Source organism: Drosophila pseudoobscura, chromosome X, assembly GCF_009870125.1.
Source record: "Drosophila pseudoobscura strain MV-25-SWS-2005 chromosome X, UCI_Dpse_MV25, whole genome shotgun sequence".
NCBI classification, from domain to species: Eukaryota; Metazoa; Arthropoda; class Insecta; order Diptera; family Drosophilidae; genus Drosophila; species Drosophila pseudoobscura.
This window is the reverse complement of record NC_046683.1, coordinates 46,307,740-46,334,749: the sequence shown is the minus strand read 5'-3', so window position 1 is coordinate 46,334,749 and position 27,010 is coordinate 46,307,740. Positions and strand designations below refer to the sequence as shown.

General features: G+C 44.6%; 1 protein-coding gene across 3 annotated transcripts in view; it reads left to right on the top strand.

The window, feature by feature from the left end:
• Ccn (cellular communication network factor protein Ccn) overlaps positions 1-27,010 on the top strand; it is a 46,608-nt gene that overhangs the window by 8,692 nt on the left and 10,906 nt on the right. For 2 of the 3 annotated variants that reach the window (XM_033381499.1, XM_002134855.3), the window contains 7 exons: positions 12,783-12,881; positions 18,612-18,707; positions 18,821-18,842; positions 23,939-24,018; positions 25,490-25,634; positions 26,395-26,738; positions 26,814-26,966. In XM_033381499.1, coding sequence (XP_033237390.1) covers positions 18,615-18,707; positions 18,821-18,842; positions 23,939-24,018; positions 25,490-25,634; positions 26,395-26,738; positions 26,814-26,966 — 837 coding nt within the window. In that variant the 5' untranslated portion in view covers positions 12,783-12,881; positions 18,612-18,614. The remainder of the gene's footprint in view (positions 1-12,782; positions 12,882-18,611; positions 18,708-18,820; positions 18,843-23,938; positions 24,019-25,489; positions 25,635-26,394; positions 26,739-26,813; positions 26,967-27,010) is intronic. The other variant, XM_033381500.1, reaches the window with a different exon arrangement.

The window sequence follows — 27,010 nt, the reverse complement described above, 5'->3', positions numbered from 1 at the left end:
AAAACTTTTTAAGGGTATGAGATGTGTCCGGGTAAGCCAGACTTCAATCTTGCTTTCCTGTTAATTTACACACAGCCTATGATGTATGCACTGCCATACTCCGAGCGTATTCTGTCCATTAAAGAAAATGAATCTCACTCCCTGTCTCTTTCTCATTATCGCCCTTTCGCTGCTCTGCTCTCTATCTCTCTTTTCACATATTTATATGCAGTCAGACGGTTCCTATTTTATGCGAAACGATCTGGCGTAAAATGGCCAAACGACATTGATGCAACCGTTTCCGTTCGTCATGCCCTTCCGTTTCATTTCACTTCGTTCCAGTGCCCCTTTCACCATCTCTTGTCGTGGGCTTCTAGTGCCATTGTGTGCGTTTTTCTGTTTGTGCTTGTGATTGTATTTGTATGCTTGTGTGTGTGTATGTGGAGGCCTGTCCGGTCAAAGATTAAGCACATAATGGGCGCGTGCCCCGGCCATTCTGTGGCTAAGCCTGAGCCGCGTTTTTAATAACATTTTATGCCATTCGGGATCTGGCTCTGGTTCTGGTTCTGGCTCGGGATCCCCCCTTTATTTGGGGCTACGTTCTGCAATAAATGAGCCGTTAAGCGCTTAAAGTTGGCCAAGACCCGCAAATACACACACACACATACATGTGTGTATGCGTGTGGGTCTTTACGTGTGGTTGTCTTTTGCGTGCAAGGCCTTTTATTGCCGCTTTATTGTGGCCAAGTGGCGGTGCCTGGCCTGGCCCAAAGAAGCGGCCAAGTTAAGCGTCATAAACGGGTTAATGACTTGGAAGTTGCTTTTAATACGTACAAAAAATGTTGAGCATTTGCCGTTGTCTGCCTCGACTGGCACTCAAGTGTTCGACTCGGCTCTTGAGGCCGTCTTTATCGTCGTCGTGGGCCCGCTCACATGCTGCTCCATTCTCCATGCTTTATTGACGGCCTTTCCCCTTTTGGCCCCGGCTTTTATCAATTTAATGTCGCTTGTTTGCTTTGGCACCAGTCGCCGTATGATTATTTTTTTATGGCTAATTTTTAATTTGTTTGCGGACATTTTCAGAGGATGTCACCCCTTGCCTTGGCTTGCCCTGCCTTGCCCTTCCTTTATCGGCGGCTGTCAGTGCTGGCAGTTTATTTCAGTTTTCCGACATTTTTCTGCATCCCTGAATAGACAACCAGTTGCAGAGTTTTCCCTCTTTCTCTCTCTCTCTCTGTCTCTCTCTGTCTCTCTCCTTCTCGCTGCCATTTCCTGTTGTGTTCTCAATTGTTAAACATTTCCGCTTCCGTTGCCTACAAATGGGCGCCCATTTTTATTTAACACTACGAATGGGTGCTCTTTTTGTTCGGGGCCTGCCGCCGCCCCTTTCCCATCCCATGTGTGTATGTGTTAAGGGGTATAAATATTTTATGAAGCTATTTTTTGATTTATGCCTCCATGTGGCAGGCATTTAGGTGTTAATAGTTGCGTGTTATATTCTTAATGTCTGCCTCTTCCAGTCCTCATTTAGAATGCCCACAACTGTAGTGCGGTCGCTGTGCGGGCCTCAATCATTAAAAACAGTTTTGGAATAATTATATACTAAATTTAGTAATGTTTTGATTTTGTTTGACATGGCCAGAGAGGAGTAACAGCTGGAGTAGCAGCAGAAATCCCACCCTTACACAACACACAACAAAAAGGGCTTAAAAACTGATTCTCTTTTACATATATCTATTGAGTTTTCTTAAAAATAAATTTCCTTTGATCCTTTGTGTTTATTTTCTGGTTATTATATAAATTAGCAGAAACAGGACACCTTTTAGAGCACATGTCATATAACATGACAGAGATCTCCTCTTCCTTTGACACAGCTCCGTCCATAGCCCTTCTACATTCCTCCTTTTAGACGTGTATGTGTGTACTTGTATAAGCCACAGCTCATCAGGCAACTCATCTACCGTTGCGGCCATTAAAAGATATCAAGCAATTCAAAACATATTCGAAGTCCTACGGCTGATGGCTGGAAAATAAAGTAAAACAAAAATTCATTTTGACGTCTGTTTTTGTTGCTCTCATTCCTCCCACTAGCTGGCTCCCTTCTGCCATCTGCCATCTCCTTCTTCGTCTTCTTTTTATACTCGTTTTATGGCTCACTTTTTATTTGGCTTTCGTTTCGTGTCTCACGTGCACTTCATTTTGTAATTACCTCGGGCCCCGAATGTGGCAACGTTCTAAAAATTTGTCGAGTTAATGACAGAATGTTTAAAATTGCCTTTTGTAAAGAACATCAGTGAATAAATTTACACACACACGTGTATAGAAAGAGAGGCACACACACACGGACACACACAGACTGAACACAGACAGCACACGACTTCCGTTCGCCATTTGCATTGGGGGCGAGTGTAGGGAAAGGGAAGGGCAGCAAAAGCAGGCAAAGTCACGTCGCAGCATTTTGACTCCTGGTCTCACTCGGTCTCTGGTGCCTGCTTTCCTTTTCGTTCCTTTTATGCGCCTAAAAGTATGCACAAGTTAATTTGATTTCGCTGTAAGTCAGACACAAAACTAAACCCGCTCGTCGCCCTGCCAACTCGGGCGAAAAATCAAAATTTCCGCACATTGCCTATTTTTCAAAGGAGCAAGCACACACTCACACACAGATCCAAACCCAAGGCCATGTATACGAGGCTACAGCGAAATTTATTTGAAATTTATGCCCATGTAAATGTACACGAGTATGGATGCATACGTATGCCTGTCTCCGTGTCTGAGGATTCCGTTGAATCGCTTCTTGATTCAGTAGCCTAAGCGCGGGTCTGTCAATCGAATATATGTCGTACTTCTCCTCGTACTCGTACTCGTATATAAGAATGTGTAACTGTACGTGTGTTTGGCTTATCTGGCTTCAATCACGTGCTGCATGGCACTGCTGTCATTCAACGATGTTCAAATTGTACAGCAACCAACCGCAGGGAAAGCACAGGCAAGCACAGAAAAAGCGGGGGAAGCATCTGAAGAAATAAATAAATGTAAGGCATAAATACATGCAAATAAAATTAACAAAACCCGAAATAGTGGCAGCCAGCACCAGTTTCGCTGTCCTCCAATTTCATTGGCTTTTTTTTTTTGCTCCGGCAAATTGTTCGAAAGTTCCGGAAAGGTGTTCTGGCAATCTCTTTGAACGTAAACTTTTCAAAACCAATTGGAAATGAATATTCTTCTTGGGGGAAAAGTTTTGGTAAGAAATTGGAACTGAAAGTATTTTCTTTTTTTTGAGGAACTTCTGTATGGACTTTGGGAGAATACAAGCCAAAGAGGTGGCAAAAGATAAAATGATATCTTTCCATAAATATGGTCGCCCAGTCTTTTACCGCTGAAATGTGCGAGAAATCGACTTTGGGAATATCCTCACACAAGTGTGTGGATGAGGGCCGGAAAGTGTGCCCCTCCTGATGTGGCAATTGCTGCTGCCTTATTTGCCGTCACTGGCCCAACCCGCCACTTAATTTCCTTTGGCATTATTTGCATCCGTGGGTAAAACGCTTTCGAATCTGTTGACTTTCTTTATTGGCATTGAAGATAAAAATCAGTTGGATTTCACATGCAGGCAGCTGGTAAATAAAATCAATTTTGAACAGAATATACGTTTATTTATTTATCTGCTTGCGTTTTGTATTTCATTTCGTTTCGCTGGAAATGATTTTAAAGAAATGAATTAAATTATGTCATAAAGGAGAGCAGACACAGACACAGGCGCAGACACAAGACCCAATCCCAAGCCTCGACGGCTGTCAGTAATCCCATTTAGCTCCATCAAATTGTTATTGATTTATTATTTTGGTAATGCAATTTACTGAATCAGGCCCCGGCTCTGAATTATGAGCCGCAAATGGCGTCCAGACCGCGGAGAGCACGGAGCAGTCGATTGCCGGGAGCCCGGAGCGCGGAGACCAGTGCAAACGTGACCCTGCGACCGGTCGGCTATCTGGTCACTCAATGAAATGGCTGCGGTTTCTGGTTTGGTTTGGGTATCGCCTCGGTTTGATTCTGGTTTTGTTTTAACTGTTGTCGATCCATTTTTATGCAGTACATATTGAACAGATTAATTGCAGGCTGCCACAGTATGTGGGAGGGATGGGATGGGAAGCGAATGGCGCTGCGAGGAATATGAGTGATGTGAACATAATGGAAATCATAATGGAATTATATGGAATGCTTAACAAGTATAATATGTAAAGATTGGCTACAGCCCAGAAGGATATGCTGTAATCCACTTATTTTATTTAATGCTTTAATTATTAAGCAAATATTGAGTGATATTTTCATTCTGGCTTCACGATTATTTAGTGGAAAACCCAGTGCTCATCAGTTAAGCCCTATCGATTATAGCTTCATTGATTTTGTAATCATTATTTTGGCTACCCAAAAACAGTTAACCATTTCTACATCCATCCTTAAGCACTAGCCAACCTTTCTAGGCGGTTGGCCACAAATACCTCTGCCACACCGGAATGTAAATAACTAAAACAAAGATTAAATTGTGCAGAAAAATAACTAAAGCCCAGCCAACTCGAACAGTTTACACTCGGAGAAAACAAGCCCCAAGTCGACCGCAAAAAAAGAACTACTATGGTCAACCACAAAATCCCCAAAAAAGGGCAAAACCAACTTCAGGCTCATAATCATGGACTTGGTCTAGCACTTGACGGGACAGGGACCATCAGGATGAAGGGGCTGTGAATGGAGCCGGGGGCTGGGGCAACTGTCATTTTGGGACTCGAGCTCTCAATGGGCCGTGCAGGCACGAGGCATGTGGAATGAGGCAGGAGATGGAGATGGACTTTCACCTATCTGAGAGGCTTTTCCTTTGGTTAAATGATGTGTGCATTAATCCTTTCAGCATGCTTTTCACATTTTTCTTGTGCTCCTTTTACCCTGTGAGCTCGCTCAATCACTCAGGGCCCTCAGCACCTGTGACAAATGTTCCGGGCATGTGGAGAAATGACAGCAAAAACAGCTAAGAAATCTACACATATCGACTAGAAGATACCTATCACTCGGGAACTGTCCAAGCAAGCCACTTAAAAAGATATGAACAGAGGGGGAATTAATAAAATACTTATGTCATCGTGAATAATTCTGGCATATGTATCTCCTTGATATGATCTTTAAAGTTGTGGCTTGCATATGTGTGTTTTCCCTTTGGTTTCGGTAACATTTCCCGCTGACTGTTGCAAGCGTACAGCACACCTTTCGACTCGAAAAATTCTAGGTACAAAAACTACTCTGTACAAGGTCATATATTTTCGTGTCGCTTTGTTGCTTTGCATGCTAATGAAAAATTAAAATTTCCACTACAAAAACTGTGATTCATTAGGCCGGAACAGGCAGGCAGGCAGGCAGGCAGTGAGGCAGTGGGGCAGGCAAGGGAGAACAAGGCATGCCACGCCAGTGAGGCACTGAGGCAGTGAGGCATTGCCGGTGAATAATAAATAAACACGCTGGCTAATTAAGTGAGGAGGAGCTCGCTCTGGCGCTCCCTGGGTGCCGTGTGCCCCATTTGCATTATACCCATACTTTTGTGCAATTTGCATAGCACACGTGTGTCCTGTGAGAACATTGCCCCATTGCAGGGCCCATTCGCCTGGAAGGGGCAATCGATAGGCGGGAAAGACAGGGCGGGACCGGGCAGGACGGGGCAGAGCAGGGCAGGGGGAGCGGAACATGTGAATTAACCATGACCAGCTGTTGGCTAAATACGAACGAGTACGAGTGCGTGACGTCAGCTTCTGGCCATTTATGAATTATGAATTAAAATTCTAGTTAATTAAATGCACACAATCGCATACGAAAATGCTGCGGCACTTTTTGCTGCATTGAAAGGCTTAATTTATGTTGCAGGGTTGCAGGGTGGTTGCAGGGTTACTGGGTTGCAGGGGTATTCTAGCCAGCGTATTCTCTACTCTCCCCGAAATCAATTGTGCAGTGCGTGAGCGAGAATGCTCCCTAATTTGCTTTCCTTTTCAGTCTGGGCTGGGCCGCGCCACTCGCATAACAGCATCAATTAGCCATAAATTCTCATTAGCCAAGAGGGAAAGCAATTCCAGACAAACTCAACCATAAATAAGCCCCAGATCCAGAGGGTGGGGGGTAGAGGGTAGAATGCGGAATAACCGCAAGCAGTTGCAGATGGAAGCCCATCGCTCAGATGGAGACGGAGGCGGCAAACCGAAATAATATTAGACACTTCACACCATGCCCCACTACTATTCTGATTAGAGACGACTGGGGTGGACTGGAGTGGAGTGGAGTGGAGCCATCATAGAGGGGATGAGAGTTGGGTGTTCCCCCCTGTTTGGTGGGGCGGGGGGTCATACAATTCACAATTACAATTATTTTTCCTAGTTTCCCGTTTTCCGTTTCCTGCTTCCAGAGGCGGCTGCTGCTACTGCTGCTGCGACGCATAAAAATCGCAGCTGTCAGTTCAAAAAGCCAAAAACTTCAGCAACAGCATCAATTTTCCACACGCCAGCGAATTTTAGCGCCACCAATTCAGCCACACACACAGATACACACACTCACTCTCGCACAGAGATCAGGCATGGACATAGCCTCACACACACACACACAAGCCCACGGATACACGTATACGCACACAAACACAATTGGGGAAGACATGTGAACTCAATTTTCACGTGCAAACTTTGCTCTTCCAAAAGGCAACAAACAAGCGGAGCAAATAAACCAAGTGAAATGTGTGCTGGGGAATTGATTTAGACGAAGTTTAGATACTCTCTCTCTCTCTCTCTCCCGCTCTCTATCTCTGTCTCTGGAGGGAGATTCGAGAGGATAGATTTCAATGAGAAAGATGGAGTGTTAGAGTCCATGGGTTAAAGCAGCAGCGGCAGCATCAGGTAAACTATTAATATATATAAAAGCAGGTGTAGAAAAGTTGTGATAAAGATTTGAGATAAATCACGTTCACATCATAAACTGAAAGTTTTAGTGAAGTGAGGAATTTCTGCATTTCATGGCGTTGCACCCAAAAAGAGGTAATCAGCAAAATCCCCTCCAGTCTAACATGAGAAAGAAAGAGATGGGGAGAGCGCGAGAGAGAGAGAAAGAAGGAGACAGAACGATGACCAAGCCGATGACGATCTTATTATACTCCCGCCACGAGACCCGCCACTGTAGGGCATCCATAAAACAAGTGTAGCACTGTGGCGTGGCATAAGTTGGGGCAAATAAAGTAAAGTAAGCTGCACAATTTTATTTCGTGCGTTTCGGGCATGCTCCATGCTCCATGCCCCATGTTCCGGGAGTGGGGCAGAGAGAGAGTTCTGTCAGCAGGCGGGCATGAGGCTTGTGGGGCCGCCCGCGCCCTGCCAGCTAATCTCAACAAACAAAGCGTGAAACTAACAATTCTGCAAATACAGACAAAACCGCACACTGGCACACAAAGACACACAGCGAGAATGAGACAGAGACGGACAGGCAGAGGCAGAGCAGAGACAGAGACACACCCGCTAAGGCTAGGGCGGGAGAAGGAAGCACAGAAGAAAAACTTTGTCTTGCTCATTCGCGGGCTAAGATGAAACTTTATTTCACTGTGGAAGAGCGAGTTCGGGCCATCGAATTTATTTTCATGTCAGAGGAGAATTCTCTCTCCCTTCTAGGTTTTCCCCCCACTTTAGAGAGTCACATTTAGGATTGGCGTTAAATTGGCAAAAGGCGATGGCTAAGCAAATAATGAACTTGCTAATTTGCCCTGCCAGTGCCAGTGCCAGTGCCAGTCCCAGTGCCAGTGCCAGTGCCAGTGCGATGGCGTCTAAGTCTAATTCCCTCCTGCAACGCGGCGTATGAGTGATGTTTAAACCGGCATTAAGCATACGCCACTAGGTACTCCTTAAAGCTCCTGAGGTTGGCCCCATAATAGGGCTAAACCACAGGAAACAAAACGAACAAAAAAAAAACCTTGGATAAAAGGCCAACAGGCAGCGAGAAGCGCGAGCAACAAGCGGCTGAGGCTCCAAGAGGCTAAGCTCTAATTTTCTCACGTACTTGTAAATTTTGCGGAAAACCGCAACAAATTCACTTATAAAAGTAATCTAGAAAGCGCGTACACAACCGGAAGCACAAAAAGGCGCAAGAAACATAAGAAAAATCCCGAGCAGCAACGAGCGGAAACAAAAAAGCGCACAGAACTCGCGTCGTGTAAAGAATGGCGTTTGTCGCGACACGGCGACAACTTTGGCTACTAAGCATGCGGGATGGTAGAAGAGGTGGTTGGAAAGAGACAGGGAGCGTGGGGAGACGTGGAAAGACGGACGAGGAGGTAAAAGCAGAGTGAAGCTTGCGACTGAAGCAGGAAGGGTCTACTAAGCTTAAAGCGGCCCTCACTTTATCACAGATTTAAAACGAAATGAATGTAAGCACATTAAATGACTTGGACTGGGGACTCTTATTAAAGGTTCACAAGGAAGGACTTGAAAAGATACTACATATAGCCCAAGGGGCCCAAGGGTGGACGGACGGACGATGGCAAATGGGCGGCGGGTCTGTCAGACGGAATGAAAAAGTTTTAAATGCAAAGTTAGTTTATGCAGAAAACAAAAAAGGATTTAATTGGAGAGCGATTTGTAGGGCGGTTAAGAACCAGACAAGTTGGTCTTATCATTTTGTTTAAATGGGGACAGATCCATTAAGGACATAATTTAGAGAGAGAGAGAGAGAGAGAGTCTTAGGTTGATAAGAGTTCTTAGAAAGATCAAAGAGATATATAAAATTGTACAACGAACAGTGATCAATCCTGATATAAATCCCTTCAAAAAGATCCTACCGTTCTTTTATTTACTGCAGCTTTCGGTTATTAAAGATGATTTTCTTAGCCTTCGGCTCCCTTTATCCAATATCTCCAAATGGGTTGGCTAATGTAGTCATTTCTTTTGGTAAAAGTTTAAAATTCAGCAGAAGTTTTCGACGCTTATCTAAACCATTAACCGAAAGACCATTCAAAGTCAAACAATTCCATTTGTTGTGGCTGTTTTGTGTGGATTTTTTGGGGTATACTCCAACTGGTATTTAGAGCCACTCGAAATCCGCAACAAATGAATATTAAATAACCTGATAAGTTTGTACAGAAATGTGGCCTCCAGCTGTAACCTCATTTCCCTTCATCTCTGGAGGGGAGAGATCTGCAATTAGAAAAACACATTTTTTTGGCTGTTTCGCTGTTCAAAATTCGTTACGGACAAGCGTTGAAGGCAGGTCTGAAAAGTCGGTGGCAACAAATCCAATTTTCAGCTGCAAAGAAAAAAGTTAAGTTATCAAAAAAGAGGAAAATAAATTGTTGCTCGACAGAGAAAGTTGGCTGTCAGACGGAGACTACAAGGACAATGGCAGGCTAGGACATCCAAGTCCAGGTTCTTCCATTCTATCCCCGCAGCTATGTGTCACAATTTCCCAAAGTGGGACCTTCATCATTATTACGGCGGAAACTTTCGGCGATGCTTTTAATAAACTTTTACTTGCCATTTGGCCATTCGGCATTTATGCAAATTGCAAATACACAAACATCGAGAGCGAGGGCCAAAACCAGAGCCAATGCCAGTTCCAGGACCAGGGCCAATAACAACAAATTTCAATTATGCCTTCAAATCTATTTAGGTGTATAAATATTTGGAAATTTTCTGCCGCCTGCCTCTCAGGGGCTTGTGGTGTGTAATTTACAGATTTTCTTGTTGAGATTGTGGCCAAAGTTTGCCTCCTTCCGCTGTCTTCCTTCCACCACCAATTGTGCGTAGTTTTTTGGGTCATAATTGGCCCGCCAGCCGAGCCTGAAGAGTCAATAAGCGGTTCGGGCGCCGCTGAAGTGAATTCTTGGCATTGAATATTTTACAACTCATTGTTGTGTGGCATGTGGTGCTTGCCACGAGGCGCTGCTTTAATGCTTGCTTCATTTGATTTCGTTTCAATTAGACTGGTAGTCAAAGCAGCTTTTGCCCTCCAGAGACTGTTTCAAGTTCATTAACAAAATGAAGGCAAGGCAGCTTCCGGCACTTGAGAAGGGCCTCGGGTGATGGGCGCGCCAAATGTTGCCTACTTTCAGGCGCCGCATTCAATCAATTATGCTTGCGTGTGCGTGTGTCTTTGAATGGGGGTCTGTGCGGGTGTGAGTGAGTGTGTATTTGTACTCTTGGTCAATTTGGTTAATTAATAAAAATGTTAACAATGAATAAGGGCCGAAACTTGAATTGAATAGAACTTGTACGGTGAGATTTAGGTTCAGCGGATTCGGTGTATATTCTTTTACTTTTCTACTTTGTACAGAGTTAAGGTGCTTTTTCTTCAGAAACTAAAAAGGTGTTCAAGGAAAGCGAACACCTCAAGAGATCTAAGAAGCCAAAAACCTATCATAATGTTCAACTGAAGTTTCGGTATCTGTAAGATTGATCTGTAAAATCGTTTAGCTGCAGGATGCTCCCTAAGGATTACATTTGCAAAAAATCCAAGAGACCAACTTGATTAACTAAATATACAAGAGAATATCTGATGTACATATTTCCTTAAGTATTGTATCTCTGCTTACCACTCTACGGAGTGGGCGGGCTTTGATGCGAAGAAATCAATCATGGCAACACTTGGCCCATTCGTTGCCACTTCCCCCCACATTTGGCAGGACATGTTCCCACATGGTCCTGAAGTGGCTGGGTCATTTACTTTATTGATTACAACTTTTTCTTGTTTCCCGATTGCCACAACCACAACGGCAACGGCAACAGTAACAGTAATATGAGTGGGTGGAGGCAGGGGGAATGGCTACCACAATAACTAGCAGGATACTGGATGCGGTATACTGAACAGTGCTACCACCAAAGCCAAGAGGAAGTAGCAAATGTTTTCCACACACACAAAAACACACACACATACGCACGCAGACAAAAGTTGCCTTGATTAAACCTGATTTTGTGTGGGAAATACGAGGGAGTTTTCATTCCCGGAGAGGACGGCTACGGCTACTGGCCACGGCATGTACTAGCTTTTGTTTTTCAGCTCTAATGGCTGGGAATTGCATAAATAAATTTTCAATTCGCATCTGTCTGGCAATCACTACAAATAAATAAAGTGAAGGCAGCATAAAACTGTCATAATTTATGAAGTTTATCATTTTCGTGGGTGTTTTTCTTCTTTTTTCTCCTTTTGTGGTTAAGGTTGAGGGCACGCGGCACGCGGCACTGAGCAGGGGGCACCCAAAACGCATTTGTGTCAATTTAAATTTATGTAAACATAAAATGGCCGACCAACCAACAAAAAAAAAACAAAAAAAGCCCCCTCGAAAACGTCCTGTATGAGAAATGTGGTCACTCCACTTGGATATCACATTTTTCATGCGCCTTTTGTACTCTTTTTTATTGGGTATAATGATTGGGTAATAAATTTGGGCAGCCTGGAAGGTTATGGTGGGAAAATGGTATGATGTCTGGTGCGAAGCTTGGTCGGATGATAAAAATACAAATTTGTTTTGTGGTAAAATAAATGTGAGATTGTGCAGAGAATATCTACAAAAAAACCAACAAACCTAAAAAATTGAAGAGTATTCGAAATTCCATCGAATTAAAAGAAGAAAAATATACCCTGTTGGTTATCCAACAGCTAGAGTCCCTTCATTTTCTTTATGATTTAATGCGCGCGGCACGCCGTGACGTTCACTTGGGCCAGGCCATGGACAACACGATAAAACTCCGCAACAGCCAGAGGAATATCAATATGCGACGGGATGGAACGGGACAAGACGCAGCAGGATGAGAGAGGTGGTGGGGCCAGAAAAAGGACAGAACACGACAGGACAGTAGGACAGCAGGACAGCTGGATACGCTTTTCCTTGGCCGCCTGCGCACTTTTGACATTTCATTATCCTGTTAAGTATTCAAAAGTCAAGCAGGCAGGAACAAACGCAGACACAGACCCCCACACAGACCCTGTTCGCATGTCTGGGCCATGGCCAAGGCAAAACCGAAGCCAAAACCAAGCCCAAACCCCAGGCCGGAATCAGGCCGGAACACCACCCCACCCCACTCCTCCCTCGCTCCATCCACTGCTCTGGCTGTCCTGCTGCGTTACCAGCTTATCATTTATGCCAAACGCGTACTTTTTGGCTTTTAGTCCGTCTCTTTCTCCTGTTCCGTCGTTTGTTTTGTCTGCCTGTAATGCCATGCGGAATTGCCTTTGTGTCCTTGGCGTTTATGACATTGTATTCGACTCTCTCTCTGTGTGTGTGTGATTTTGTGCGTGTGTGTGCGTGTGTATAAATTACATTACATAACAAGCAATATAACAAACGATAACAAACACCTTGTGACAAAGAAATGACAATGAGCAAATATGAGAAGAGAAACGAGCGAGGGGTAAACAATTTAATATAAAAATGTTTCATCGATTTTGAATCTGCAGTGTCTGCTTTATGTCCTGGCAAAATTATCAAATGCTTCCGTGCTTCCAATATCCTGGCATATAGTATAGCAACTCCATCGATTGATTGATTGATTTACGGACAACAAATCCAACCCAAAAAGCAATTAAAATCTGCACACTAAACCTCCTTCCCGTTCCCCTTCCCCGTCCCCACCGTCCAACTAAATAGTTCTTCAAATCAATTTGTCTACAGCTGTTCCTTTGCACCCACTCCGACCCGTAGATACATATATTTAGAAGATCCCTATCTCAATAAAGCAATCAGTGGCACCCGGGCTGAAAAGTGTGGTAATACAGAAATTTCCTCGTCTTTTTTTCCCATTTTGCAGGTCACTCGAGAGGCAGCCTTGGGGTAGGAGCAGAAACAGGGGGCAGGAGCAGCCAATGCAACCTGCACAGACATCATTAGAAGTGAACGCCAACCACACGTGAGTAACTCGAGGGTGTGCCTACATGTGCATGTGCGGGACAGGGACAGGGACAGGGACAGGGAGGGGGAGGGAGGACTGAGGAGGGTAGTGTAGTGGTACACTATATCGACACTATATATCTTGGACATGTGTTGGCCATCAACTTATGCAATCAACGATTTGGCTTTGACCGGGGCAAACTGGCTCTGACTGCCGCTGGGTGCTATGTAAACCAGCAGCCACACAGCAAAGACGTAGACGTAGACGAAGACCCGGAGATGGAGACAGAGACAGAGACCCGGAGACGACCCGGACAAATGTTTATTTAAGCATAAAGCCACGTACGCTCAAACACAGACATGCACTCACATGTTTAGACATGCATACGAGTAGATGTGTGTGTGTGCTCCTGTTCCACCATCTATGTACTTAGGCACAGCTGTACTTGCAGTCCATGGCAAGTCCATGGTAATTACATACAGACGACACTTTCCCACTCTTCGTATCCTCAAATCCCCCCCCATCCATCCTCATCCATCCACATCCATCCCCATCCTAGGGCTGGCTGCTGGATAAATATTTGGTTTAACCTTTTTCCTTTTGTGCGGCTTGGCTCCGGTCGCTTTGTATTTGCCTTTGGTTTTATGGCAGCGCCTGTGTCACTATTTCATTTCATTTCGATTTGAGCCACAGTTCGCCGCAGTCCTTAGCCAGATTTGTACCCTTAATTTATTTGTTTGCGATTTTCTGATATTTTATAATTGAGTTTTTCCTTTTTTACTTCACCCTCACACCCATTCCCTGATGAGATGAGGGTTCAACCGTAGCCCGGAAAAAGTACCAAAATATACATACATATAAAGCACACTGTTGATATTTATTGGACAGGACACGTTCACAGAATATACGTATATATGTACGTGTATATGAATCTCTCTTTGCGAGTGTGAGCGCTCAAGTTTGTATGAGAATATGTCCCCTGGGACACTCTCAGCGTCAGCGTCTTGGCTTTCCCAAAAGTTATTGTTATGAATGAATCACTTTGCGCCAGACTTTGTTTCTTTGTGCAAAGGACACGGACACGGACACGGACACAGACACGTACCTCTGGCGACAGGATATACTTTTGACTTAATTTGATTTCGCCCAAATGAATTTCAATTAGGTTCCAAAATGAAATTTACGCTACGCAAAGTGATTCCGCTGGAAGATAAAAGAGTTGATTGTGGAAAGGCTTCCAGCCAGGACTGGAGTGGAATGAAGTTCAGTTCGCTTTTTATTCCCTACCTTTAGATTGATTATGATTGGTATCTCTTCTGTCTCTTGTAGGTGGAGAAGGTGTCCAAATACCTGGTTCCTCTTTGCCAGTCTGTGCTCCCATCCCATAGTCGCCTTAAGCCTTTGTTAAGCACCTACACTTAACCATGTCAGGCTTCGATTTATAGCCCCATGAACACTCTCTATATCCACCAGCGTCCTTATATTTCTGAGCCTCAGTCCCTCCCGTTAGTCAGCACTTCTGGGCTGTGTTGGTACTCTGGTTTTCAGGCCAGAATTGATTGATTTCTGTTGTAGTGGAGGCCATAGAGCAGGCTTAGACCCTCACACCCACACCCACACACAGTCTCGTCCTACAGTATATTGACACGCAGTCATAAATAAAAACACTCAGATATTCATGCCAATGATTCCTATGTTTTCATCTTCTGTTTTTCCCAAAGCCTTCGCCTTCAGTGTTGTTCGATTCGATTCGACTCGATTGTGAATCGAGAAAAAGCCTGCCTGCGGCTAGAATGTCTCCCAAATACAAATTGTATCACTTAATATTTGTACTTCCTGCCCTGCCCCCCCATTCCTGCCGTTTCCCCTCCGTGTTGCATGTTGACGCTGCCTGGTTTCTGATCCGTTTGCAGTGGGGTCTGTATGACTCTCGGATTGCTGAGCGTTTTGCTGATGATTTGCGTGTTCCTGAATAATTGATGGAATGACAATCTTTCGATGTGTCAGCATTGTTGTCACGCGTTGTTATCAGCCAGAGCAGAGAGAAGCGGCAACAACATTCTCATCCTCATCATGAGCATCATCATGATCATCATCGTTATGGATCCAATGTTTGGGTTGTCATTGCTGACAGCGGTCGTTGCTTCCACTCAACCTCATTATCATCCTCATCGTTGTGTGTGCCTTGAATAATAAGACAACGTTGCAATATACTAACTCACTGGCACACTCACTGGTACTCGCACTTCAGGTTCATGAATGATGAGCAGTCAAACAATCAGCTTTTCCCCTCTAGGAATGGGGATATCCACTGATTTACAAGAGCATAAACCAGGTCGATTCCCAGCCATCAGATGCTAATGCTGTTCCCCATTATGGTTACATTCAAAAATTAAACAAGATTAATTTGTTGGCTCATTTAAAACGGCTTAACAATATCATTAATTTCATTTTCCCCGAACCGAACCAAGGCAAAGCTAAGCAAAGCAATGCAAACATATTCAAAGGGACAAACATGGGCTTCAAGCCGCTTTAGGGGCTTACATTTAGGAGAGGGAGAGGGAGTGGAAGAGGGAGGGAAGGCCTAACCACTGGCTGGCCTATCATTAATCAATTTATGGATAAAGAGCCATTTAAAAAGGTCATAAAAGCCTGTCAGCGCAGCCTCCCCTTGTAGTCAGCTTTTTACAACTTTGTAAAAGTTTTGCCCTGATTTTAAGGAGCAGTAAAGATTCTCCCGTGCAAGTTCCAGTCTTTTTTTTTTTAATGTTATCTATTCATTAAACTTAATGATATAGCTCCCTAGAGTTATTATTCTATTTGCTCCGACCCCGACCCAATCTGTCCCATCCTGTTGTTCTTCGCTCTGTTCTTCTTTGTTTTGAAATAATCATCCTCTGCTTTCTGGGTAGATTTTTAAACGGTTTCAGCGTTCACTGGGTTTTTCCTCCTAGTTTTCCTCGTGCTTTGCTCATTTCCGAAGTGACATACACAATTTTTGCCTTGTACGCCTCCGGCTAGCGGTCTGAATGGGCTTGGGTTCCCATAGTTTTCTGAAGGATGCTGGGTGCTCTCTTCCCCCCTTCATCATAATTATAAACACAAAACAGACAACAGCAGGATGGATGCCTGGATAAATGAACGGGCCAGAGGATGAGGATGTCAGTTTTTCCCCTGCACTTTTGCATTCAATGCGAGCAACATGTGGCAGAATATGCTGCCCCACATTTCCAGTTTGCTTTCTTTTCGCAATTAACAGATCAAAATGATGGAGATGGAGATGGTGTTTGTGTTGGTGTTGGTGATGGTGATGGAGGTGGTAGCCTTTTTATCCATTAAAAGAAAACCTTTCAGTTCCACAAGGGAGGGATCCCATTTTTCATGTTCCATGTTGACGAGTGTCAATAGTGATGTTGGACCTGGTGAGTCCTGTGATTCCACAATATTGTTGTCTGCTCTGCCCCATTGCCATTTTCATCTCCATAACCATCTCCGTCTCCATCATCATCGTTCATTGTAATTACGATAATTACAACAAGGACTGGGGCTGCTCCTTAGAGCTGCACCTTAATGAAGCAGCATTCAATGCATTCACAGAGGCACTGCATCAATGGTGCGCATTCACAGCCGGACCAGTGATGCAGTGCCTCTGCCCTGCCCCTGCCCGTGCCTCGCCTGAGTCGCCTTTGGGACATGTGTGGTGGGTGTTTGAATGATGGCCACTCATCCGTTAACAGCTTCCTTCTGCAGACTCCAGTAGAGACGTCCACTCCCACTCGGTGTCCTCGTTCTGTTTATCCACTTAGTACCACACCAGGTCCATGGCGTTAATTGAAATCTTTCGCATTAAGCCGCATTCCCAGTCCCACTCCCAGTCCCGTTCCCTGGATCGCTTTTGCTTTTAATATCCTCATTTCTGCACTTTGTAGCCGGTCCGCTTATTGTTTCTTGTTGTTGTTGTTGTTGTTGTTATTAAACTTTAATTAAATACCTTTTTAAAATGCTCACGCATGGAGGGAAAATATTTTTTAATGAGATTTTGTGCCTTTTGTGTGTGTAAAAATGAAATATACTCGTACTCATGGCACGGCGGCGACGGCGGAGGAAACGGGCAGGGCAATACGGCGTATGCGTGTTCTTAGCCATTAAAAAGCGCGTAAATTGATTGCATACAAAGTCCTCTTCTTCTTTCAGACACATTCATGTAAAATAATTACCACTCCCAGGCGTAGAAGATGCACCAAGGCACACATAAATATATCAGAACTCATTTTCTCATTATTGAAAAAGAATTGCCAAAGAACAGGAACCCACGCAACCAGCAGGAAACCCATACCACACTTTCCATTCGAAAAAGTGTGAAAATGCTGATGACATTGGGGAGTTCTTAAGCCCCAGGGAGGCAGGCAGGCATCCAGGCATCCTGGCGTCCTGTCGTCCTGGCGATGAGTGCAGGAAGCGGCAGTTTAATGTGCTCAGTGGATTCAATTGCAGTTTGGAGTATCCCTGGAGCATCTGCCAGCCTTTATTTGTTTGTTGAGCCATCAATTAGCATAATCATTCGTCCAGAAATTGTTCAATTTATTGCTTTCAATTGTGTGCAAGTGAGGAATGGAATGCGTGGCTTTAAAGCAACTTTTTGAATCTTAGTTTCTTTTTCGGACCGGCCACAAAATGCATAAATGTGCTTTTCATTTCAGAAATGTTGTTAATCAAATATAAAATAAATCAATAGGAATATCCTATCATCCTATGCTATCATGTGATGGAAAAATTCGTTGGTATACCAATAATTTGTTAATGCCACTCGTACGTTCGCTCCATTTATCTCCATAGAACTTGCATATGTATGGTAATATTTAAAACATTTTCTAAGTTTCTTCTAAATTTCCGCATTTAAAAAATGTACATAAGTCCCAGTCATTTATTAGATTTGTGCTTTAAATTTTCTTTTATAAATTATATTCGTAAATTCTAAAGCCAACCGAATTATTCATGTTTATTCATGTATTCACTTTCGGCAACATTTCCACAGCGAAACTTAGTCAAGGTCAGGTCGCTGGCCATTCAAAGAAGTTTGTTTCGGCAATTATATGATTATTTTTTTTTCTTTCATTCAACCTTGCCTTGTAAAAAAAAAAAAACCAAAAACACAAGCTATAAAGGCAGAAATATGAAAGGAACGACTAGAAAATACCCTTGAGGAGAAGAGAGTTAATGCATTTGAAGAGTACTTTACAGCTGATGATTAGTTTGAAAATCAGTATAAGTATTCTGCTCCACAAACCCCAACGGAATGAAGAGTACAAGCAGTTTGGAAATGTTTCTATCTAGTATTTGGCTACAAAAAGTTTGAAGCGAAAAACTTTTTTCAAGTATAATTCGCTCAAATATTAAAGGTGCCGCTATGGCTTTCAGGTGCAGGCGTGAAAACCTCTAGAAAATTGAAAGGAAAAACCCAAACTAAAATGCAAAGCACGGGACAGTGGGGGGGTGTGTGGGTGGGCGGACAAGGGGCAAACGTAACCATGGACATAGCCATAGCCGTTGCCGTAACCATTAGCCGTAACCAAAAACCGAGCCAGACATTGAATTGACCTTAATAAAGTCGACTGCGACTGCTAGGACCTCTTTTTTTAATAGATGGCATCAAATTTGTATCCCTCTCTCTCTCTCTTTCTCTCTCTCCCTCTCTCACTCTCTCTTTTTTTTCTAAATATATATAATGTATGTGTATATATTTTACAGAAAATGCTGATACTGCTGCCATTGCTAGGGATATTTGGCAATGGTCTCGTTGCCGGAGTCGAGGCGAGCCTGAGTCTGGGCTTTAAGGCCATCAAAGTGAGTTTGAACAAAAACGAAGCACACCAGCCATGAACATTTTTATGAATGCCCTTAATGCTATTTTCTTAATTATCCACCGCCCCCCCCCCCTCATTCGCCGCGTGGAACAGTTGCCCCGACATCCGAATCCGGGTAAGTTTCTTATGATTTTCTTCCATCTTAGAAATTCAATTGCATTACGAACGACGCAAGGCAAACACTCAATGGGTGTTTACCATCGATTTGGGAAATGGAAATTTCAGAATTACATTAAGTTTGTGCTTCATTAATCAAAGGCCTGTCGAACAGGCCAACATCATCACCATTCACCATCACCATCCAATGCCTGGCACTTCAATGGGGAACCAAAAAATTACTTTTTAAAGTGCAACAACCAGCAAAACTGAATAAAGCAATGGCAGAACATTTTTCCCATTTTGCCAGGCCATCCATTTAAATCTTGTTTCTCATTTACTGGTCGTCTAGGCCGAATAAATATTCATGCCATAGACGTCTGTTTTAACCGAATGGCGATGAGAACTTGGAAAATACCCTGGAATTTTATCCGCAGAATTTCACTTCATGCGAGTAGCTGTAAAAGTATCTCTAGAAACATAAGTTAAAAATCTCTGGTTTTAAAATAGATCACAAATATCAGATTAGAACAGGGGGATCTCTGTTAGCCATGACTATCCTACTCCTCAGCAGATTTTTTTGACTAAATAACTAGGTATTTTCTCAAGAAACACGAAAATCAAACTTAAGCTTTAATGGAAATCTCATTCAAGCCTCTAGTGGGCAGAGGAAATAAAAGACGGCTTTCCCGTAACTCCTACAAGACTTAAGAAATGGATTATGAGAAACTGAACAGATATTTTCACAACTCCAATTAGTTGACTCAAGAACGAATAGCCTTCTGTGCCTCACAAATTTATTGTCAGATAGAAAACCCAATTTTTACAGACCCCCTACAGGGTATCAGCGGGCAAAGGCAATACAAAAGAGCCGGACACAATCGCTGGGTCAAAAATTTCATTAAAACTTGCAGCGAGGAAATGTACTATTTATTTTCAATTCCGCTCATGCTTTGGCCGAAGTTTGGGACCTGTTTCCGGCCATTCGCTGTCCACCTACGTATATAGTACTCGTATCCAGATCCTGGCTTAGCAGATATCCCAGCGCCCAGGAGACACTCACCCAAGCCCCTAACTAACGAGTAAAGTGATTTTAATGGTTTTATGTTCGATTCTTTTTGCTTTTGTTATATGTAGGGGTATATGTATGTGTTCAATTCTCTTCGACATGTGTGGCACTTATCCTGCCTCCCTGCCACCGTGCCACCATGCCAGCGTGCCAGCGTGCCAACGTGCCACCGTGCTATACCTATTTCGTTGTCGTATAAAGCTGTTCAAAATTAAACAGCAGCGGGAGTCCGAACTGTGCCACAAACTTTTGCGATTCGAGGGCGTTACAACAAATACTAGACATTTTTGATGCATATATACAGATATACATATATATTTGTTGGATGAAAGAGTGGCCCTGGTCATACTCGTACCTCATTCGTGTCCCCATTCAAGTCAAAAGTTTTGAGTCAAATGCCAATACAGTTTGTGTATGGCCACGACCGAAATAAAAGTTTACCAGAGCTGAGTCTGAGCCAAGCCCCAGGGCCTCGCACGTAGTCGTCCACCCGTGTGGATGTGCCCAGGGCCCATATCAATGCTCCACACGTTTGCTGTATGTTCTATGGCATCTAGATCTACACACACACACACACACACACACACACAACTCTCCTGTGATGCATTGTCCGGGCAATACGGAACAAGTTTATTTAAACTGTAGAACTTGTTCTTTATTTCCCGGCAATCCTAGACCCCGGCACGCAGTCCGTAACTTTTCGCCCCCGAAAGCGGAAAGTTATCGGAACACGAATGATGCCGAGGCGCTGTGAACTTGGCCGAAACATATTTACGAATACGTGTAGAAATGAAGAGCATCTCCCAAAGAATCCCAGTAGTTGGGTCCGAGTGAGCTGCAAAGATTACTCTGTGGATATCGTATGCAGTGCCAGTGCCCATACCCAGGGCCAGGGGTCAGAGAATGACACAAATCTTTGAAAGGAAAAGTTTTACTTTTACAAAATTCCATGAAATTAGATTATATATATTTAGAAATTACATCAGCCTATTGATGGCCCCGTTCCCCTTTCCGTTCCCGCTGATTTCAAATGAGTAATCCTTTCTCTATTCATTTGAGGAAAGTAATTTTTAAACTGCCTTGGCCTCTCTTTTCTCATTTGACACAAATCATGTTATGAGTTTCACAAAACTTTTTATCCTGTATGGCACACTGAAAATACATACAATATGTTAAATTTCAGCTGGGGTCTTAAAGGCTTCGCTTCGTCAGCAGGCTCTTTGGCCCCCCAGTCAAGTTGTTAATCTTTTCCAATTTCCTGAGGCAATCTTAGGCAAGTGGCTCTGGGGGGCAGACACAATCTTTAGTGCAGATTTTAGTTTTTGAAGTAGAATTGGGAACAGTTTTCAGCACTCAATCACATCATGTCCCAAGCAAACACTTGAGCCACAAAAATTGCGCATACGCAGCATGGAGCCGAACTTTTGGGGAACTTGGACTTCTTTTGCCTGATATTCAGGGATATGTGGAACATGAAACATGGGGCATAGAGCATGGGCCATGGGGCTTGTAGCATGGGGCATGGGGACATTGGACAGGGGCCACTCAAAACTTGTCGCACACGCTCGAGTGTTGTAAATCTTTGCACAAAATGAAACTTTATTTGGTCATGGTCATCAACGACTTAAGTAAATCTAAAACTCTAAGTAAAACAAACACTACAGCAGAACTGAGAGGGGGAGGAGCAGACAAAGGGCCAGGAGAAACACACAGAGGCCGCATAAAACAAATAAACTGCGCACACGTGACCCCGAACAGAGGATGACCCCAACAAAGGGACACTGGGCGCAACAAAAAATATATGCCACACCAACAAAACAGCGGAAAGGGTAGACACTAGACAGCGTGCAAGGAGTTCATTGCAAGAAGGAAAATGTATGAGGCATGACATCGGTTTTAGCTGGGGATATATATAGGGATACTCGTATGAGAGTACATGTAGACATCTATAGAGCACCTAAGTATGCTTCAGCTGGGGGCAGAGCAAGAGAAAGAGAGAGCCTTAAATGTTGACAGCGAACGGTATATAAAAGTGCTCACATCGCCCATTCCGGCATTCGCTTCCGGCTTCCTTTGACATTTTCTCTCTCTCTCTCTATCCCTTTCCCTCTTCCTCTTTCTCTCTGTCTCAGTTGGGGTCTTAAGAATGCAATGCAGCCTTTGTTCTGAACATGAATTGATAATGTTTGGAGAAAATTGACAGCTTCATTAGAGATGTAATATAGGTACTAGCATTGATTGGCAGATTCAAATTAGATGAAATGGGAAATTTTAGGTTCAAAATACTACCAACAATAAGCTAATAACATTTTCATCTCTCCTATTTGAACAATGATTTCGGATTCGACCCAATGTCCAAAGTGTTTACTTGATTTTAGAATAAATATTTCTTGAGCTTGTTTACCGGCTTTTTTTTGGCAGGGTATGGCCGCTTCGGTATTAGGGTCTCATCTCGTCGCGTTCCTTGTTTTTGCTCAGCCCGATTCGTTAGAAGTAAGCGATTGCTTGTAACGAACTCTGTTACACCCACTACACCCAAACAGGTGCATGTAAGCCATTGACAGCGTCTGCAAGAGAAGCTTTTTGCACACTTCTCTTCTGCATGCGTGTGTGTGGGTGTGGGTGTGGGTGGATGTGGCTCTGGCTCTGGCTGTGTGGGTGCTTGTCTTTGTACGGGTGTTCAATGCAGACGGCTTTTTGTGTGGCTGTGTGTGCGTCTTCTTATGCCAAAGTACATTAAGAAGATTGCACTTTCGAAAATGACACAATTCCACCTTATCTGTATCGCCACAAAGATGAAAGATGCAGTGCCACGCCACACAGAGCCAGCCCGTAGCACGTAGATATTTCCGGCATTGTCCGACGCTCGCTTGATGGCAACTTTTCAATAATAAAGGCAAATTGCTAATGTCACAAATATGCGACAACGTGCCCATATTCATTACAATCAGCTCGCTGGTAATGCCAATTTTCCCATTAACCATTGATGCCAAATGAATGATGATGCCTAAGCGCAGGAGGGTCTTCAACTGTGGCTTCCCCCCACACGTCCCCTCCGCCTCCAGTGTGCCTCTAGCGGAGTCACGTCGCCAGTGAAATCAATTCAAAGTGGAAAAGTACAGAGCACGTACCCAGCACCCATTCTCAGGCACACACAGACACACAGTCACACAGTCAAACACAAGTGGGTGGATCCCTCCTGTATGCTGCTGACTGTCTATGAGGTAACAGCTTCCCGGAATGCGATTGCACAGGCTCCTTCCCAAGCCCCAAGCCCCAACCAAGGACCCAAGTAATTGTGATTGGCGGCTACACATACGAGTTTTTGGCCAGGCCAAAAGACCAGGGACAAAGGAGCCAGCCGCGAAGCCCCGTAGCCGGAGCCGGGGCAAAAGCAAACTTTTGCGGCCTAATGGCATGCCATAAAGCAGCTACATTTGTCAATATCAATTTTGATGAGACACGAAATGGGATGGAATGGTGGCTCTATTGTTTGCCTCGTAAATATGCGTTTCCAGCAAAATTTATAACGAACAGCCCTGACATTAATTGGGTTCCCATTCATTGACATTGCACATACCACATGTATTGCCTATGATATAAATTAGTAGCAAGAAATAAAAATCAAACCAAACAAAATGGAGCGAAATTAAACAAAATGAAATGTATAATAAGCAAGGAGATCTGTTTGTGGGAGACTCAAAGGTTGTGAGTCGGAATGTCTGAACGTCTGAAGTTCCCTCTAGTCCTAAGTACCATCATCAGCAGACGGAGCCACTTTAAAGAGACTCGACTCTCAGCCAGCTTCAATTCAATTTGATTCTTTCGCTCTGACAGTTTTCCACTACCACTATGCTAACGTTTTTATGCTCATTTGACTTTTCTCTTTTTCCCCCACATGCAACTATTTTTTGGCCTCTGGCGAACGCGACAACAATGGAACCCCTCAACGACTGCTGTCGGCATCTGCGACTCGATTTGGATATGGTCTTGGATGTGGATCTGCGGTACGGATTTCGATCTGTGGCCTCCTTGGTCGCCTGCAGCCAATTGCAGTGTTGGCAACACAACATTCGCACATGGAGTCACATTTAAATTGGATTGTAAAACCCAATGCGTTTGCGAGGTGAGTCTCGTTCCGGGCAACGGCTGGAGGGCCATGGCCGTCCCAACTAGAGTTGGCCACAAACCACAGACAGCCACAGACAACCACAGACCGGGGCCAGAACCACAACCCGCACCAGGACTATGGCCCCAGCCCAGGGCCACATTTACAGCCATAAGCCAACTGCAGTTTTATTAAACGATTCCCGTTTCAGTCGCCCGCTGCTGTTGTTTAACCTGTGTTTAGACCCGCTTTCCTTTTGGCTGTTAGCCTTTTTTCGTACTCTTATGTTTTTTGGTCGGATTAACACTAACACTCGGTCCATTTAGATCTGAATGGTTTTTGCCTGGCAGCATTTTTAATTAAAATTTAAATAAAGTGTGAACTGCTCTGCATAGCATTTGGTGCGGTAGTCGATTTTTGTTGATGTGAGCCGTAATAGAAGGGATTATAGAAGGGCTCAGATGAAGTCAAATGTTGTAGTTGCATTCTTATCTCAAAATATTGCCAGATTCAAATAGTTATTCAAGTCTCTTTAAAATTTAATTCTGCTTTAATTTTCTGTATTTTTGAAGCATTTAAAATTTGTACTCCTACTCGCAGAGCAGCGATTTCTGTGCGTAGTGCACTGTAGTTCATAGTGGAATCAATAGGGATTGATCTAGTATGAATTCCCGAGATTTTGTGGTAATAATCGAATGCTATCTAATCAAGAGAGACTTAGAGATATTAATTCATGTTTTCCAATGCTGTATGGTATATTTGGAAAAGGAAAAAGGTATGCATCTCTAAGATGTTATCTTTAGGTCGGCGGTTACACAGATTTAAGTGGAGAAAAATCCATATGCAAACAATGGAAAGACCAAATGCCTGACATTGCTTTATGGCCGGGCGAGGCGAGGCGAGGCTACCTCCATATCCTGGTCCATGTCTGGTTAGCACCTTGCACCTTGTTACCGGCTGCGGCGGCACTTTATCATGTGGCATGCTAGCCACACACGAATGCGCTGGCGTGGCAATGTATGAAATGCAATTTAGTGACGATGTTGGGGAGGTGGGAAAAAATACCGTCATCGTGGTCAGAGGGCAAGAAGTGGATTACAAATAAAGCACGCGGACGATCCCACACGGAGAGGACAAAATGTTAATTTCCACCAGGGAACGCACACACACACACGCACACAGCAGCAAAACCATTGGCAGAGAGACTGGGAGTAGAGGTCGAAGGCAAAACAAACAAACTTCTTGGCCAAGTCGAGTTGCTTGCCAAGTTCGCCGTCTCTGTTGGCCCGCTCCCTTTGGCCAATATTTTCTTTACATTATGACTTTATTTTCGGCTGCCCTGCCCCCCGCCCTGCCCTGCCTTGCCCGGCGAAAGCTAAATAAACAGCAACCTCAACAACGACAACTAGTACGAGAACGGGAACGGGAACGTAGTACATATATAAGAGTGAATGGGCAACATTTAATGTATTTTAATGTGGCATTGCAGAATGGCCGCCACGCCTGCTCGACGCTTTGTCCCAACGAGCAGCTGCCGGCGCCGGAGGACACCATTTCCTGCCGATCGCCGCGCCTCGTCGAGGTCCCCGGCCACTGCTGCAAGATGTGGCTCTGTGAGAATCCAACAGCTGACGGTAAGTCCCGTCCACATCCTCCACGGCCGGCCATCTTATTGTTTTATAAGTGTGTTTATGGTTGTGGCAGCATCCCTCTGTCCCACTGTCCCACTGTACTGTCCGTCCGCCCCTCCTCCGCTGGTCCGAGTTAATGGCGCTCAGGGGCGTGCCGTGCTGTGTTCGAGGCGTAACTTAATGCTTTTTAAGCGTCGCCCCCACAGTCCAGGCTCCAGTCCGGATTCCACTCCCGTCTTTGGTCCGGGCTCCAGTCCAAAGTGCAGCGCATATTTATGAAGATGAATTATTCCATCAGCAGACGGGGGCCACCAACAGAGCTGGCTCCCCTGGTAGGGGGAGCAGCAGAGGCAGAAGCAGAAGAGAAGGAGGGCAGCAGCATAATTACTTACACAAGGATTAAGTGTTAATTAAACGCGCAGAATGCAATAAATAAACAAGATATTAAGCGCTTCTGCCAGCAGCTATAGGGTATACGGCCTTGTCCATGGACGGCCTGGCGGAGATGGAGGCCTTGAAGGGGAACGTTGAGCCCTTGGATCAGAGGCAGTGCCTTCGCCAAATGTTTCACAGCAATTAGGAGTGCCTTCCCAAGGGTATTCCGCGATCGTTGCCCTGATCTAAGCATCATACTTAGTCCGTTCGTGTCTGCCATGTGGCCATGATTAATGAGTCAGCGGCACTCGATCATGGTAGCAGCAGCAGCATCAGCATCAGCATAAGCATAACCATTAGCAACTCTTTTCCACTCGAATCGTTGCAGTTTACGCCACCTGCCACAACAGCACCACCAGCGGCAACTGGACCGCCTGCAGCCGGGGCTGTGGCCTGGGCACGGCCACCAGGCAGACCAGCACTCCCCACGCGGGCTGCCATCAATTGAGCAATTTGCGGCTCTGCGAGAATCGTAGGTGTGACGGCGACCACAACGAGGCGGCTACTGCTGCTGGTTCTTCTGTTGCCGCTGAAGAGGACAATAGGCGGAGGAGTAGCAGCCACTCATTAACAAAGAGAAGGAAACACCATGTGGAGGGCCATGCCAACTCGCATTCCCACACCCATCATCATCACAATAGAGAGCACCAGGAGCCAGCCCACAGGATACGAGTGAGTTGCAGACAAATGGAACACTCTTAAAGGCTTGCCCCTCTAATCCCCATATTTTCTTGCTTGCTCCTCCAGAAGGGCCACGAGTGCCGCAGCATACAGCGCCTGGGGCCGGCTAGGATCCGTTTGGGGGAGTGCGTCTCCCGTAAGCTCTATCGACCGAAGCTATGCGGACGCTGCCATCGCGGACTCAAGTGCTGTGCCCCGTCGGTGTCCACCACGATACAGGTGACTGAAGCAAAGAAAAGATTTCCCCAACAGCCAACAAAAAT